Source organism: Ictalurus furcatus, chromosome 20 (assembly GCF_023375685.1).
Source record: "Ictalurus furcatus strain D&B chromosome 20, Billie_1.0, whole genome shotgun sequence".
In the NCBI taxonomy this organism is placed as follows: domain Eukaryota; kingdom Metazoa; phylum Chordata; class Actinopteri; order Siluriformes; family Ictaluridae; genus Ictalurus; species Ictalurus furcatus.
The window spans coordinates 8913505-8929892 of record NC_071274.1 but is presented as its reverse complement, the minus strand read 5'-3'; the positions used below and the strand labels follow the sequence as shown (position 1 = coordinate 8929892).

The 16388-nt window shown below is 41.2% G+C and overlaps 1 protein-coding gene across 1 annotated transcript in view; it reads left to right on the top strand.

Annotated features, from left to right (window-relative positions):
* trim55a (tripartite motif containing 55a) overlaps positions 1–16388 on the top strand; it is a 64111-nt gene that overhangs the window by 16934 nt on the left and 30789 nt on the right. The window contains exons 2-3 of the mRNA XM_053651662.1: positions 11635–11807; positions 15240–15423. Of these exons, the coding sequence (XP_053507637.1) occupies positions 11635–11807; positions 15240–15423 (357 nt within the window). The remainder of the gene's footprint in view (positions 1–11634; positions 11808–15239; positions 15424–16388) is intronic.

Here is a 16388-nt window from a genome sequence, read left to right as displayed (position 1 = left end):
TGGTAATTTTGAAAAATTGCAAGTGCTTCAGGCTATTGCAGAGTTTGCTCGATTTCGAGTTAATTTCTGAAAATCTGGGAAATAAACTGAAGGTTTTAGAATTTTGAAATTCTAGATGTTCAATATTTAATATTCAGGATTCTGCGCTATTTCTAGGTCCCTATTTAAATGTAAGCAAATTGGGGGCGCTGTCTAGCGGGCAATGGAGTAGGTCGGGTTTAGTTTGGGCTCCCGTCGAAATGCTAGCAAACCCTATTTTGAACATATTTTCTTAAGTTAAATGTACATATATTTGCGTGAAGATGGCGGCAAATTTGCGGAAATATAAATTCACCCGAGTCAACCAAACCTAGGCCCACCACCGCCTCGTCTGCGAGTTCTGCTGCCTCTCCGGGCTCGGATCCCCTGCCCCAGCGGAACAGCCAAGAGATGGACGCTGAAACCCTGAAAACGGATATCCTGCTTTCACTAAGGGCTGACATTGCTGCGGCGATAAAAACTGAGCTGAAAAGTGCACTTGCTGAAGGTTTCGACTTTCTTAAGAACGAGTTGCAAGCGGTGAAAGCGGAAATACAGAACAATATGGCCGCAATTCACTCCGAAATCGACAAGATGAAAGCTACAATTAAAGAGGTGGAAGGTGGGCTAACGACCTGGTCGGACGAGGTGGCAGTCTTACGGACTACGGTGAATGACCTGGTAGTAGAGGTGACTGGACTCAGAAATAAGTATGAGGACATGGAGGGGAGACTGAGGAGATGTAACATCAGAATTCTGGGGTTGGCGGAAGCAAATGGATCCAGCTCTACAGCATCGGTCTCAGAACTACTGAGAGAAATACTACAGCTGGATAGAGATGTGATTGTGGACCGCTCTCATAGAAGCCTGGGTCCTGTGAGGAAGGATGGGAAACCATGTGCCATCATAGCCAAACTCCACTACTACCAGGACTGCGTTGAGGTGCTGAGCCAGGCGCGCTCTCGAGCCCAGCTCCGGCGTAACGGTGAGATGATTGCTATCTTTCCGGATTATACCGCGAGTGTCGTTAAGGCCAGAGCGGCCTTCAATGAGGTCAGGAAGTTGCTCCGTAACCGGCAGGGAGTTCGGTATGGCATCCTGTTTCCAGCCCGTCTCCGTATTACGTTCAACGGAGAGGAAAAGGAGTTCATACATGCAAGCAAAGCGATGAGGTACGTCAGGAAGAATATCATTACTACTGTAGAGGGCTGAGTGAGTAACATTGCCCTGGCTAATTCATCGTTTCTGAACTTTGAATGGATGATAACTGTTTGATCAGACTTTTACTGTAATAAGGAGGATGATCAACACTGCTGTCTTATTTTCTGTTATATACGCTATGATAGGGTGTATGCTTCTACACTGTGATAGGATGCACTTTTTTTTTTTTGAGTTTACTTTTCATACCAGGGGTTCGGTGGGAGCTTGAGCAGTAGGCTCTATAGAGTTCCTCCACACAAGCACTGAATGTGCGGATTTGTTTTGGGAGGGTGCGGTGAGCATCCTGTTCCTGTAGGTGCTGGGTGGGGTGGGGCTGGGGTTACGGGGAGGGTGTGCCAGACTTTGTCGTTCATTGTGTTTAATTTTCCAGACATCTGTGTTGTGGCCCATCTGCTGTCATTCTAGGTTCCCTGTAGGCGTTCCCTGAACTGCGGCGCGTTCTATCCAGCTCTTCCTCGAGTCGTATGGAGTGGTTGATGTGTGGCGTTTTCGCAACCCTGCTTCCAGGAGTTACTCCTTTTTCTCCTCAGTTCATAATACATATTCCCGTATAGACTATTTCTTTTTGGACAAAAGAATGCTTCCCCTCATAGCCAGATGTGATTATGGACCCATAGTTATTTCAGATCACTACCCCTTTACTATGAGAATGCGCATTCCGGATACGCAATCCAATTACTGCCCTTGGAGATTCAATCCTCTGCTTTTGTCGGATGATGTTTTTACTAGTTTTATTGCATCTGAAATTTAGTTTTTTTGGATATTAATCAAACACCTGGAATGTCCTCCTTGATGATTTGGGAGTCGTTGAAGGCGTATTTACAAGGTCAATTCATCTCATACTGTGCTAACCAGAGGAGAGTGAGCACTGCTCGACTTAAAGAACTGGCGGAAGAGATTCTTGAGCTGGATAGGGCACATAGCCAACTACCTTCTGCAGATTCTATGAAGAAGCGTTTGTCACTGCAGACAGAGTTTGAGCTTTTATCGATGAAACAGGCTGAGTATCTTATCTCCAAATCACGATACGGGTTTTATGAGCACGGGGAGAAGGCTGGACGGTTTCTCGTTCACCAGCTAAGACAGAAAATTGCCAGTCTGACCATCTCTGAAATATATGACGAGCAGGGCTCAAAATGTACAGATAGTCATAAAATTAACTCCAGTTTTCGAGCTTGTTATATGTCACTATACAGTTCCAGCCCATCTGTAGACCCTTCTGTACTGGAAGAATTTTTTAAGACCCTACATGTTCCGTCCTTAGTTCCAGGGGAGGCTGCAGGGTTGGAGGAGGACCTCTCGGTCGTGGAGATAGCATCAGCGATTAGCTCTATGCAAAGTGGCAAGTCCCCAGGACCAGATGGTTATCCAACCTATATCTACAGAAAGTTTTCAAGGGAATTCTCCCCTTTGTTATTGTCGGTTTTCAAGGAGTCATTCTCCTTGAGATCCCTGCCATCTACTATGCATGAAACAGTTATCTCCTTACTCCTTAAGAAAGACAAGAGCCCTCTTGAGTGCAGCTCTTACTGTTCAATTTCTTTACTAAATACCGATGTTAAAATCCTTGCTAAAACTTTGGCAGATAGCTTGGAGTGGGTTCTTCCATCCATTATATTGCCAGACCAAACAGGTTTTATTAGGAATCGTTACTTTTTTTTCAACATCAGACACCTTTTCAATATCCTCTATAGCCCCTCTCCACCTGGTACCCCAGAAGTAGTGCTTTCACTTGATGCTGAAAAGGCATTTGACCGGGTGGAGTGGGGCTATCTTTTCAGCGCACTGGAGAGGTTTGGATTTGGTCCCAGATTCATATCATGGGTCAGACTTCTATATACGTCTCTGAGGACTGCTGTTCGTACTACTAATAATTTGTCCACCTACTTCGAGCTCCAGCAGGGTACAAGACAGGGATGTCCTCTGTTGCCACTGCTATTTGCCACTGTAATGGAGCCACTTGCTGTGGCACTAAGACAGAATACTGACATTAGGGGGATCCGGCATGCGGGGATAGAGCATAAAGTTTCTTTGTACGCGGACGACATGCTATTGTTCATTTCACAGCCCCTTGAGAGTCCCTAAACTAATGGTCCTACTTGAGGCTTTTGGCAGAATATTGGGCTATAAGGTCATGATCAGACTTAAATCAATGTCCAAGCAGGAAGCAAACGAAAACAAAAGAGTCACGTGACCAGTCAGAAGCCGTGCCGCAGTGCCCTCTGCTGGCCGTGGCGTAACAAGAATCAATACTATAAAGATGAATGTGCTGCCTAAATTTTTATGTTTTCCAGTGTTTCCCAGTGTTTCTTACAAAATCCTTCTTTTCAAAAATTGAACAATCAGATATCAGCCTTTATCTGGAACAAAAAGCCACCACAGATCAAAAGGCATATATTGCAGAGACCTCGAGCGAAGGGAGGGATGGCACTCCTGAACTTCATGTACTACTACTGCGCAGCTAATATAAGATCGCTGTTGTACTGGATGGGGGAAAGTGCGGCAGCCCCTGGATGGACAATTATGGAAGGGGCATCCATTGCGTCCACCTCCCTGGCGGCCCTACTGTGTGCTAAATTACCATTCACACAAGCTCTGTCTAGTTTTACCTCTAATCCAGTTGTTGTACACTCAATCAAAATTTGGAATCAGTTTAGAAGATCTTTCTCTCTTGGGGACTTGTCACTCACGGGGCCAATTGCAAATAATCATCTGTTTATCCAATCTTTGTTGGATAAGACTTTCATTACTTGGTCTAGAAAGGGGGCTGTCTTACTGTCTGATCTCTATGTTGATGGTGTTTTTGTCTCATTCAAGCAGCTAATGCGACATAAATATGACATTCCCAGATCGCATTTTTATAAATATTTGCAGCTTAGAAGCTTTGTGGCCTTAAATTCAGACACCTTCCCATTGTGCCCTTCCAATTCGCTGTTGGATGCAATTTTTAAATGTAAACTGGCTAGGAAGCAGACAATAAGGGTTATCTATGACCTACTCAGCATGCATGATTTGTCGTCCCTAGATCTCCTTAAGAATAAATGGGAGATAGACTTAGGCAAATCAATTTCGGATAATGATTGGCGCAAAGTAATCCAGGGGATTTTCTCCTCCTCCATATGTCTCAGACACACAGTTGTCCAATTTAAGATTGTTCACCATCTGCATTGGTCCAAAGCTAGACTCTCGAAGATTAATTCCGACATACAGTATCTCACAAAAGTGAGTACACCCCTCACATTTTTGTAAATATCTGATTATATCTTTTCATGTGACAACACTGATGAAATGACACTTTGCTACAATGTAAAGTAGTGAGTGTGCAGCTTGTGTAACAGTGTAAATTTGCTGTCCCCTCAAAATAACTCAAACCACATGTCTAAACCGCTGGCAACAAAAGTGAGTACACCCCTAACTGAAAATGTCCAAATTAGGCCCAATTAGCCATTTTCCCTCCCCGGTGTCATGTGACTTGTTAGTGTTACAAGGTCTCAGGTGTGAATGGGGAGCAGGTGTGTTAAATTTGGTGTCATCGCTCTCACACTCCCTCATACTGGTCACTGGAAGTTCAACATGGCACCTCATGGCAAAGAACTCTCTGAGGATCTGAAAAAAAAGAATTGTTGCTCTACATAAAGATAGCCTAGGCTATAAGAAGATTGCCAAGACCCTGACACTGAGCTGCAGCACGGTGGCTAAGACCATACAGCGGTTTAACAGGACAGGTTCCACTCAGAACAGGCCTCGCCATGGTCGACCAAAGAAGTTGAGTGCATGTGCTCAGCGTCATATCCAGAGGTTGTCTTTGGGAAATAGACATATGAGTGCTGCCAGCATTGCTGCAGAGGTTGAAGGGGTGGGGGGTCAGCCTGTCAGTGCTCAGACCATACGCTGCACACCGCATCAAATTGGTCTGCATGGCTGTCGTCCCAGAAGGAAGCTAAAGATGATGCACAAGAAAGCCCGTCAAAATCTGACCGACCAAAATCTTATTTGGAAAGGCACACACCAGTCTATATAAGGTCCCACAGTTAACAATGCACATCAGAGCACAAACCAAACCATGAAGTCCAAGGAATTGTCTGTAGACCTCCGAGACAAGATTGTATCAAGGCACAGATCTGGGGAAGGGTACAGAAACATTTCTGTACCCGATGGTCACTCTGACAGAGCTCCAGCATGTCTCTGTGGAGAGAGGAGAACCTTCTAGAAGAACAACCATCTCTGCAGCACTCCACCAATCAGGCCTGTATGGTAGAGTGGCCAGACGGAAGCTACTCCTTAGTAAAAGGCACATCACAGCCCACCTGGAGCTTGCCAAAAGGCACCTGAAGGATTCTCAGACCAAGACCAAGACAAAGATTGAACTCTTTGGCTTGAATGGCAAGCGTCATGTCTGGAGGAAACCAGGCACCACTCATCACCTGGCCAATACCATCCCTACAGTGAAGCATGGTGGTGGCAGCATCATGCTGTGGGTATGTTTTTCAGCGGCAGGAACTGGGAGACTAGTCAGGATCGAGGGAAAGATGAATGCAGCAATGTACAGAGACATCCTTGATGAAAACCTGCTCCAGAGCGCTCTGGACCTCAGACTGGGGTGAAGGTTCTTCTTCCAACAGGACAATGACCCTAAGCACACAGCCAAGATAACAAAGGAGTGGCTACAGGACAACTCTGTGAATGTCCTTGAGTGGCCCAGCCAGAGCCCAGACTTGAACCTGATTGAACATCTCTGGAGAGATTTGAAAATGTCTGTGCACCGACGCTCCCCATCCAACCTGATGGAGCTTGAGAGGTCCTGCCTAAAGAATGGAAAAACTGCCCAAAAATAGGTGTGCCAAGCTTGTAGCATCATACTCAAAAAGACTTGAGGCTGTAATTGGTGCCAAAGGTGCTTCAAAGTATTGAGCAAAGGCTGTGAATACTTATGTACATGTGCTTTTTTTGTTTTTTATTTTTAATAAATTTGCAAAGATTTCAAACAAACTTCTTTCACGTTGTCATTATGGGGTATTGTTTGTAGAATTTTGAGGAAAATAATGAATTTAATCCATTTTGGAATAAGGCTGTAAGATAACAAAATGTGGAAAAAGTGAAGCACTATGAATACTTTCCGGATGCACTGTACATCACAGTGGAAACAAATCATCCTGTTTTTAAGAAATGTTTTGGTCTTAAACAGATGGTTGTAGAGAGGCCTTACAGGCTTGTTCTAGCAGGTCAGGTTGACCAGCCTGAACAGCCAGAACCAGGCTAGGCATTAATTTGTCTAGCCTGGTTAGTTGTAGTCATGGTCTGGCATTGAAAAAAACACACTTTTTTATTTACAGTTTATTTAAACTTATTTAAATTTACCAAATTTACAGTTATATAAAACTTTTTAGCTTACAATGGTCCAGATAAGCAACTACCCTGACTGAATGATGACAAGTGTTAACTTTTAATTCTTAATATTTAATGATTAGTTTATAGCTATAAAGAAGATGCGGTTCACGTTTAGAAAACTAGAGACTTGGTACTACAGCCATTTTTTCGTATGTTTATTATTGCTTTTACAGTATTATTATTTTTTTACAGTATAAAGTACTTGATTCTGTCCACTGAATTATTTTGCTGTTTTTGTATCAGGACTGTGGTCTACCAGGTGATAACCCCAACCCATTGCAGTTTTTTGTTGTTGTGCTAGGTTCAAGATCATAGCTGCCACTTTAACAACATTGGAAGCATAATTTAGTGCATATATTATGGTATATTCTTTCTCAGAAGAATTGTGAAATAAAAAATATAAACGAAAAATTTATGATTTATTATATTTTTGGGAGCACTCATGCAATGACCGTTTGCTACGTTTTTGGGGAGTTATGATTTTAAAACTGTCAGCACTTAAGTGTAGATTACCTTGGTTCATAAATAATGGTGTAACTCGTTAAGGTATGTTAAGGCGTTAAGGTACACTCACACATCAGAGACTAGAGGTCGACCAATAGTGGACTTAACCGATACCGATAACTAAGTTGGGCAGTACCTGTCGATAACCAATTAATCAACTGCTATTTTTAAAAATTGATACTGAACAAAAACAGAACAATCAAAATAAAATATTGCTGAACTTTATTACAAAAATAAACAGTACTGACTGTACCATGAAAGTGTATTGTATTTTTGGATGAAATAAATATATAAATATGAAAGTATATTTACTTTAATATTTATCAATAGTTAATAATATATATACGTCCACACCAAACACTGTTAATTGGAGTAACACTTATCTCCAAAGATACAAGTAGAGACATCCAAAATAAAAACACTTCAAATAAAAGAACAAAATTTGTCAGTGATAGTTTTTATTTCACCTCTAAAGGCCGTTCTCCTACTGTATAATGACAGCAATGACTTCTGGCGACATGAGTGACAGTGACCATTGGCGAGTAGATGTGGGGCGTGTCCAGTGACCTGACAAAGTTGAGAAAAGTTTAACTTTATGCAAATTTGGAGCGACTTGGTGCAGCGACTACCAATTGGAGTGAAGACAGTAGAGCGCATGTGATCTATAGCCTCCTGTGCATGTTGCAGAAGGAGCAAGGATCTGAGGCCAATGCTCTGGCTCCCCGGAACAAGCAGTGCCATGTGGGTGAAGTCCCTTTCAACCCCACTTCAAGCCCACTGCTTGCTCTCAAAATGCAGCTTATGTACAAAGAAGAAGTAAAGGGAATGGTGAGAGATAAGAGAGGCCTGATGCTGCCCGGGTCAGTCCATCTGAAGCGGTCAAATAATTGTAAAGTTGGTTGTTTAACCGTTTTTAATTTTCCTATTTTATGTATTGGCACTGCAAAACCACCAAGTATTTTATTTTATTGTTTTACTTGGTTTAACCATGACACCCATCTTTGTGTCATGGCACACAACAAATTCTGAATCCGAAGCAAATAATTAGATGCAAATAATTAAAGGCAAACATTCCCTTCAATAGATTCAAATTAAATTACTGTATGTTATAAAATATTTAGCCTAAAGTACACTTCATTGCAAGTATTTACCTACTGTACATGAACTTTTCATATTTTGTAGTGTTACATCCTGTAATTAGGATGGACTTACTTTGGATTTTTCCCAAGTCTCTTGCAAACTGGAAAAGGTTTTCTTCTAGGATTGCTCTGTATTTGGCTCCATCCACCTTGTCCTCAACCCAGACCAAACATATTGCTTTTTTAGCCTCATCATACCAAGGAATTTTGTCTATCCATAAAAACTCTTTCTCTGCTTAGTGATCTTCTTACAGTTTGTGCTGAGATGTCCACAGGATTACGAAAAAATTGTGACGCCATTTCAGTTCAAAGTTCAATTAGTTGTGTCACTTAAAAAGCGGTAAAAGCTAAGCCACATTCATGGTAAAATAAACTGAAAATTACCTGGCTAGCCACCTAACCCAGCTTCATGGTACAGGACCCAGGATAGTCATGCTAACTACTCCAAACAGATCAGCTAATTCCTGTTGACCAGCCACTTGGCCAGGCTGGTCAGGTTGGGAGGCAAAGTGGGCAACTATTCCAGCTTAACATCAGCAAAAGCAAGATGGGAGACCAGCTTGCCCACCATCTTAATGTGCCTAAAACAGTTAGACCAGGCTAGAAGACCAGCAAACCATCTTAGATTGGTCTAAGATGGATTTTTTTTTAGCAGGAATATTATTTGGATGTGATACAATACTGGATAGGCTTGATGATATTCAAGCAGTTATTTATGCAGATGATGTATGTGAAGATAATAATGAAACAAAGTAACAAAATTTCAACACAACAATTCTATTATCATTTTGAAACCCAGTTATAAAGTTTATTTTTCACTTTGATTAGCTTTCTATTTCAACCCTAACTGCTATGGAGGCTGAAAATCACCTGGATAATCTATTCCACAATGTCATGAGATAATGAAACATCTTAGAACTGATTGGAAAAGCATTTAGACATGACCACTGCTCTCATATATCATATATCATATAAGTAATATTTTAAAGTCAAGACACTGCTTTTAGTGTTCTAACACAGCACTTTTTTTTTCATTATGAATTAATGTTTTGTCTGGCATTAAGGTTTTAAAGTTAATGGATTTCTAGCAGTATAATGTATTCTTCAGAAAGGAACTTTTATGAAAAGTCAAAAAGTAACACGTGAATTGTTTTACAAAAATGATCAAGCAAGTGTTCATTATGCCAGATTTCAGACTGATACCTAAGAAAATACAGTCCCCTCTGAAACTATTGGAATGGCAAGACCATCCATCCATCCATTTTATATACCGCTTATCCTACAAGGTCACGGGGAACATGGAGCCTATCCCAGGGAGCATGGGGCACAAGGCAGGGTACAATCACATTCATACATTCATTCATACACTACGGACAATTTGGACATGCCAGTCAGCCTACCATGCATGTCTTTGGACTGGGGGAGGAAACCGGAGTACCCGTAGTAAACCCACACAGCATGGGGAGAACATGCAAGGTCCACACACACAGGGCCATGGCGGGAATCGAAGCCCCAACCATGGAGGTGTGAAGCGAACGTGCTAACCATTAAGCCACCACAAGACCAATTTATTTGTTTTTCTTGTATCAACCTGTATCAACCTGTATCAATCTTCAACCCGAGGACATTTGGGTTTGAGATCAAAAGATGGATATGAGACGAGAGTTTAGGATTTCAGCTTTTATTTCCTGATATTTATATGTAGAAGTGTTTAACGCTGTAGAACATAGCAAATTTTGTATCATACCACCCAATTTGTGGGCTAGCAAAAATATTGGATTATATGTCACTGACAGGTGTGTCTTGTTAGATTGATTGTTTAAACAATAACAGCTCTTAATGTCTACTCCTGATTTGAGCCCTAGGCTTCACCTGTGAAGACTATTTGTTGTTAAATAAGATAAACTATGGGAGAAAAGCAAGCCATTTTGAAGCTGAGAAAAGAGTGAAAATCAATCAGATGCATTACACAAACATTGGGCACAGCCATTAAAACAATGTGGAATGATAAGGAAAGAAACAACTGGTGTAACAGACACAGCAATAACAACAGCTGATGACAGAAATATTGTGAAAGCTGTGAATAAAAAGCCCCAAAACAACAGTCTGTGAAATCACCAACAACATCCATGGGGCAGGGGTGAAGGTTTCACAATCCAATATTCGAAGAAATCGTTGAGAGCAGAAATATCTATATTTCTGAGCAGTGGTCATGTCTAAATGCATTTCCAATCAGTTCTAAGATGTTTCATTTTCTCATGACATTGTGGAATAGACTATCCAGGTGATTCTCAGCCTCCTTAGCAGTTAGGGTTGAAATAGCAAGCTAGTCAAAGTGAAAAATAAACTTTATAACTGGGTTTCAAAATGATAATAGAATTGTTGTAGCTATTTTCTTGTTGCCATACCACAAGATGCAAACCACTCATCAGCAGCAAGAATCGGAAAGCCACATTGAAATTCTCAAAGAAATACAGAGATGAGTCTCTGGTTCTGGAACCAAGATTTACCTCTACCAAAGTGATGGAAATCCAAAATGTGGCTAAAGAAAGGTTCTGCTTATAATCCAAAACATACAAGCTCATCTGTGAAACATGGTGGATGTAGTATCATGTACTTGTATGGCTGCTTCTGGAACAGGCTCATAATTTTTGTTTTGATGACCTAACTCACGATGGTAGCAGCAGAATGAATTCAGATGTTAGGAACATTTTGTCTGCCAATTTGCAACGAAATGCATCCAAATGAATCACAAATAACTTTATCATGCAGCAAGACAATGAAGGAAAATGCACTGCCAACTCAGATAAGGATTTTTTGGGGGAAAAGTGGAAGGTTTTAGACTGACCAAGTTAATTACCAGACCTTAACCAAATTGAGCATGCACTTCACCTCCTGAAGAGGAGACTGAAATGGGAAACCCCCTGAAACAAACAACAACTGAAAGAAGCTGTGGTAAAATCCTGGAAAAGCATCACAAAAGAAAAAACCAACAATTTGGTGATGTTAGTAAGTCACAGGCTTGATGCAGTTATTGCAGGCAAGGAATATGAACCAAATATTAAGTGTTATTTACTTTAATTTACTTCTAGACTTATCTGTTCCTATACTTTTGCCCACCTAAAAATTGGGTGGTCTGATACAAAAAGGTTCTATGTTTTATGTTATTTAACACATACAGATGTAAATTAAATCCTAAACTTTTGTCTCATATCCATCTTTTGATCTCAAACCCAAATGCCTTTAGTGTATTGGCCTGTATTGTAATGGCCTTGCCATTCCAACAGTTTCAGAGGGGACTGTACCCTAAGTATTTTGGTGTGTGTGTGTGTGTGTGTGTGTGTGTGTGTGTGTGTGTCTACAGGCCTCCAATCCCTATTTGCCAACGCGTGGGGGTTCTACAGTGAGTTCTGGCGGCCGGTTCCGCTGCCCCTCCTGTAGACACGAAGTGGTTCTAGATCGGCATGGTGTTTATGGACTGCAACGGAACTTGCTAGTGGAAAACATAATCGACATGTACAAACAGGAGACAGTCAGGTACTTCTGTCAATAGCAACACATCCAACTCCACCCAGCCAGAGAAATCACAGTCCAGTATATATGAGTGATATCTGGATCAGAACAAATTCTACATTCACATCACAACCATCACAAAGGGTAGGCAAAAGGGGCTGTCGGCCAGGGTCACTCTGCTCTGACTTTGCATCAGCTAAAAATTGTATTCAAGTCTACTGTTAGCAAGAGTAGTGGTTGCAGTCAGTGGAATGTAAAAAATACTAAAGAAAAGACAATAACCTGATTGCACAAGAGTGTACACCCTTTTGTAATGGGGCATGTGACCATGCTGAGAATGAATCAATCACATTCAAATTTGTGTTCAAAATTAAAACATTCATCTGTCATCAATGTAGTGATTCTGATTAACCCCAAATAAAGATCAGCTGTTTCTGTAGGACTTTCTTAACATCTTCTTGGTTTCATTTGACTGCTGAAGCAATGGTCTGTGAAGAGTTTTCAAAGCATGTATGGAATTTGATTGTCAAAAAGGATTGATCATGAGAGGGGTAGATGTAGCCTACCATGGAACACTGTGCAATCAACAACAAATGGAGAAATGGGGCACTGGATTGACATTAGAAAGGACAGGACGTCCCTCCACAATTGACAAAAGTACAAGACGAAATCTTGTCAGGGATGCTGCCAAGAGAGCTATGACAACATTAAGGAGCTTTTGGAATATCTGGAAAGTACTGGCCACTTGCATGTGACAGCAATCTGTAATATTCTTCACATGACTGCTATGTTTATTTTCATAAAATAATCCGAGCCTGCCTAGATTTTGCCATACATATCCCAAACCATGTGCAAAATGTGTTACGGTCTGATGACACTAAGGCAGAAAAACAAGCACTGAGTGCTGTATTACAAGCAAAAGAGGGTATATAGAGTAGTCAGGCATGAGCATAGGTATTCAGGGTAGGCAATACACGATAAACAGCAAAGTCCACCAAGACATAGCAGGTTAACCATGAAGAAAACATCATGGAAAATTATAGCATTCGGAGACATCAATGAGGCCAAGGAGACTTTGAGACGAATGAGCAAAGAATTGGGGTTTATATAGTATCTGTAATGAGGAACAGGTGAGCTTGTATTTAGTTCCTGGTTGTGGCCTCTAGGGTAATGTAGTCCTGGTGGTTCTTGGGTAGTGTAGTCCCGTTTTAGGACTAGGGCGAATGAGACCTCCGGTGGTCAATAGAGGAATTTTGCCTGGCATTCGTAACATTGTTATTTTAGCTGTCTACCACAGCATATTGGAGTTTAGTACAGTGCATCCGGAAAGTATTCACAGCGTTTCACTTTTTCCACATTTTGTTATGTTACAGCCTTATTCCAAAATGGATTCATTTCATTATTTTCCTCAAAATTCTACAAACAATACCCCATACTGACAATGTGAAAGAAGTTTGTTTGAAATCTTTGCAAATTTATTAAAAATAAAAAATGCACACGTACATAAGTATTCACAGCCTTTGCTCAGTACTTTGTTGAAGCACCTTTGGCACCAATTACAGCCTCAAGTCTTTTTGAGTATGATGCTACAAGCTTGGCTCACCTATTTTTGGGCAGTTTCTCCCATTCTTCTTTGCAGGACCTCTCAAGCTCCATGAGGTTGGATGGGGAGCGTCGGTTCACAGCCATTTTCGGATCTCTCCAGAGATGTTCAATCGGGTTCAAGTCTGGGCTCTGGCTAGGCCACTCAAGGACATTCACAGAGTTGTCCTGTAGCCACTCCTTCGTTATCTTGGCTGTGTGCTTAGGGTCATTGTCCTGTTGGAAGATGAACCTTCTCCCCAGTCTGAGGTCCAGAGTGCTCTGGAGCAGGTTTTCATCAAGGATGTCTATGTACATTGCTGCATTCATCTTTCCCTCGATCCTGACTAGTCTCCCAGTTCCTGCCATTAAAAAACATCCCCACAGCATGATGCTGCCACCACCATGCTTCACTGTAGGGATGGTATTGGCCAGATGATGAGTGGTGCCTGGTTTCCTCCAGACATGATGCTTGCCATTCAGGCCAAAGAGTTCAATCTTTGTTCAATCTTTGGTCTGAGAGTCCTTCAGGTACCTTTTTGGCAAACTCCAAGTGTGCTGTCATGGGCCTTTTACTGAGGAGTGGCTTCCGTCTGGCCACTCTATCATGCAGGCCTGATTGGTGGAGTGCTGCAGAGATGGTTGTTCTTCTGGAAAGTTCTCCTCTCTCCACAGAGACACGCTGGAGCTCTGTCAGAGTGACCATCGGGTTTTTGGTCACCTCCCTGACTAAGGCCCTTCTCTCCTGATCGCTAAGTTTGGCCGGGCAGCCAGCTCTAGGAAGAGTCCTGGTGGTTCCAAACTTCTTCCATTTATGGATGATGGAGGCCACTGTGCTCATTGGAACCTTCAATGCTGCAGAAATGTTTCTGTACCCTTCCCCAGATCTGTGCCGTGATACAATCTTGTCTCGGAGGTCTACAGATAATTCCTTGGACTTCATGCCTTGGTTTGTTCTCTGACATGCATTGTTAACTGTGGGACCTTATATAGACAGGTGTGTGCCTTTCCAAATCATGTCCAATCAACTGAATTTACCACAGGTGGACTCCAATCAAGTTGTAGAAACATCTCAAGGAGGATCAGTGGAAACAGGATGCACCTGAGCTCAGCTTTGAGTGTCATGGCAAAGGCTGTGAATACTTATATACATGTGCTTTTTTTTGTTTTTTATTTTCAATAAATTTGCAAAGATTTCAAACAAATGTCTTTCTCGTTGTCATTATGGGGTATTGTTTGTAGAATTTTGAGGAAAATAATGAATTTAATCCATTTTGGAATAGGTCTGTAACATAACAAATTGTGGAAAAAGTGAAATGCTGTGAATACTTTCCGGATGCACTGTATATTGAATAATAAATATAGTGCAAACTTTCATCTTTAATTTGAGTATAATTACACCAAAATGGGTGAACAGTGTAGGAATTACAGTATTTTAAAAATATATATCATCACCCACATTTTCATGGGGTGGGTGCTGTTATATTCTTATTTTTCTAGTGAAACAAATAGATTCGGGAGGAAGTCTTCAAATTCCTGTAGAAATTCAGAATAGGGCCCTGTTGGCCTGTAAATACTAATTAGTGGAAACGATTCAGTAGATGAGGGTGGTGTATGTAGCTGTATCTGCAAGGGCTAGCCTCATTTAAAGCTATATTCATTTGGTTGAATCCAAGTTTTTGTTAAATATTTTGCAGTCTACTAGAACAGACTGGAGTGAATAACCCCTGGCATAAATAAACTAACTTACCAGTTTCACAATCAAATTGAAATCCTCTTCCCAAAATGTACAGTGATGATCTTCCGAAATATTTCAATAAATGTTTCAATCTCTCTCTCTCTCTCTCTCTCTCTCTCTCTCTCTCTCACTCACAGTACAATTAATAAAGCAGAGCCACAGCAGAAACCAGCTGTGATGATGTGTGAGGTACATGAGGAAGAGAAAATTAATATCTATTGTGTGTCCTGTTCTGTTCCTACCTGCTCCTTGTGCAAAGTGTTTGGTGCGCATCAAAACTGTGAAGTAGCACCACTCAGTTCCATCTATGAGAGTCAGAAGGTAAGACGTACTCAGTCTCATATACTGTATTACTCATGCCATTGTAAATGTTATATATAAATATAGGCTTTTTCCAAAATATGTATCAGTACTGCCCTCTGGACTGACTGTTTGCAGTGACATGCACAATTAATGTCTTAAAGAGCCTGTGTGCAGAAAGGGGCAGAGTTGGATGTCTGAGGAGGAGTTGAATGTGGGACAAGCATTCACAACTCATTTTCACTGGTCATCTCCAACATGCCAGAAATGTAGATGGAATATGTCTCTGATATACAGTGGATATAAAAAGTCTAAACACTCCTATTAAAATGGCAGGTTTTTGTGATGTACAAAAATGAAACCAAGAAAATCCATGTTTAAATTTTCCACCCTCACTGGGAAATTACAACATATAAAAATTAAGTAAAAAACAGAAACATTTTAGGGGCAAAAAAGTTTCAATAATCTGTGTTCAGAATGAACACTTGTCAAAAGGTATCGACCAGCAGAGAGGTATAAAATAATTAACAACAAAACATTAGATGTGGCATTAACAAAACATTAGATATACCATGGAACACCATGAAGACCATCACAAACAAGTGTAGAAAATGGGGTACCACAGTGACATTACCAAGAACAAGACATCCCTCCAAAATTTACAAAAGGACAAGACAAAACCTTACCAGGGAGGCTGCAAAGAGACTTAGGGCAACAATAAAGGAGCTTTTGGAATATCTGACAAGTACTGATTACTCTCTGCATGTGGCAACAATCTCTCATATTCTTCACATATCTGGGCAATGGGGTAGAGTGGCTAGACAGAAGCCCTTTATCACAAAAAGCATCCAAGCCCAACTAAATCACCCCAAACCATGTGGCAAAAAAATTATAAACAAATTATAATAATTTACACAGATCTTCCTGTCCAAAACTGTACACCTCCCTGGCTCTTAATGTATCATGCTGCCTTCTTGAGAATCAAT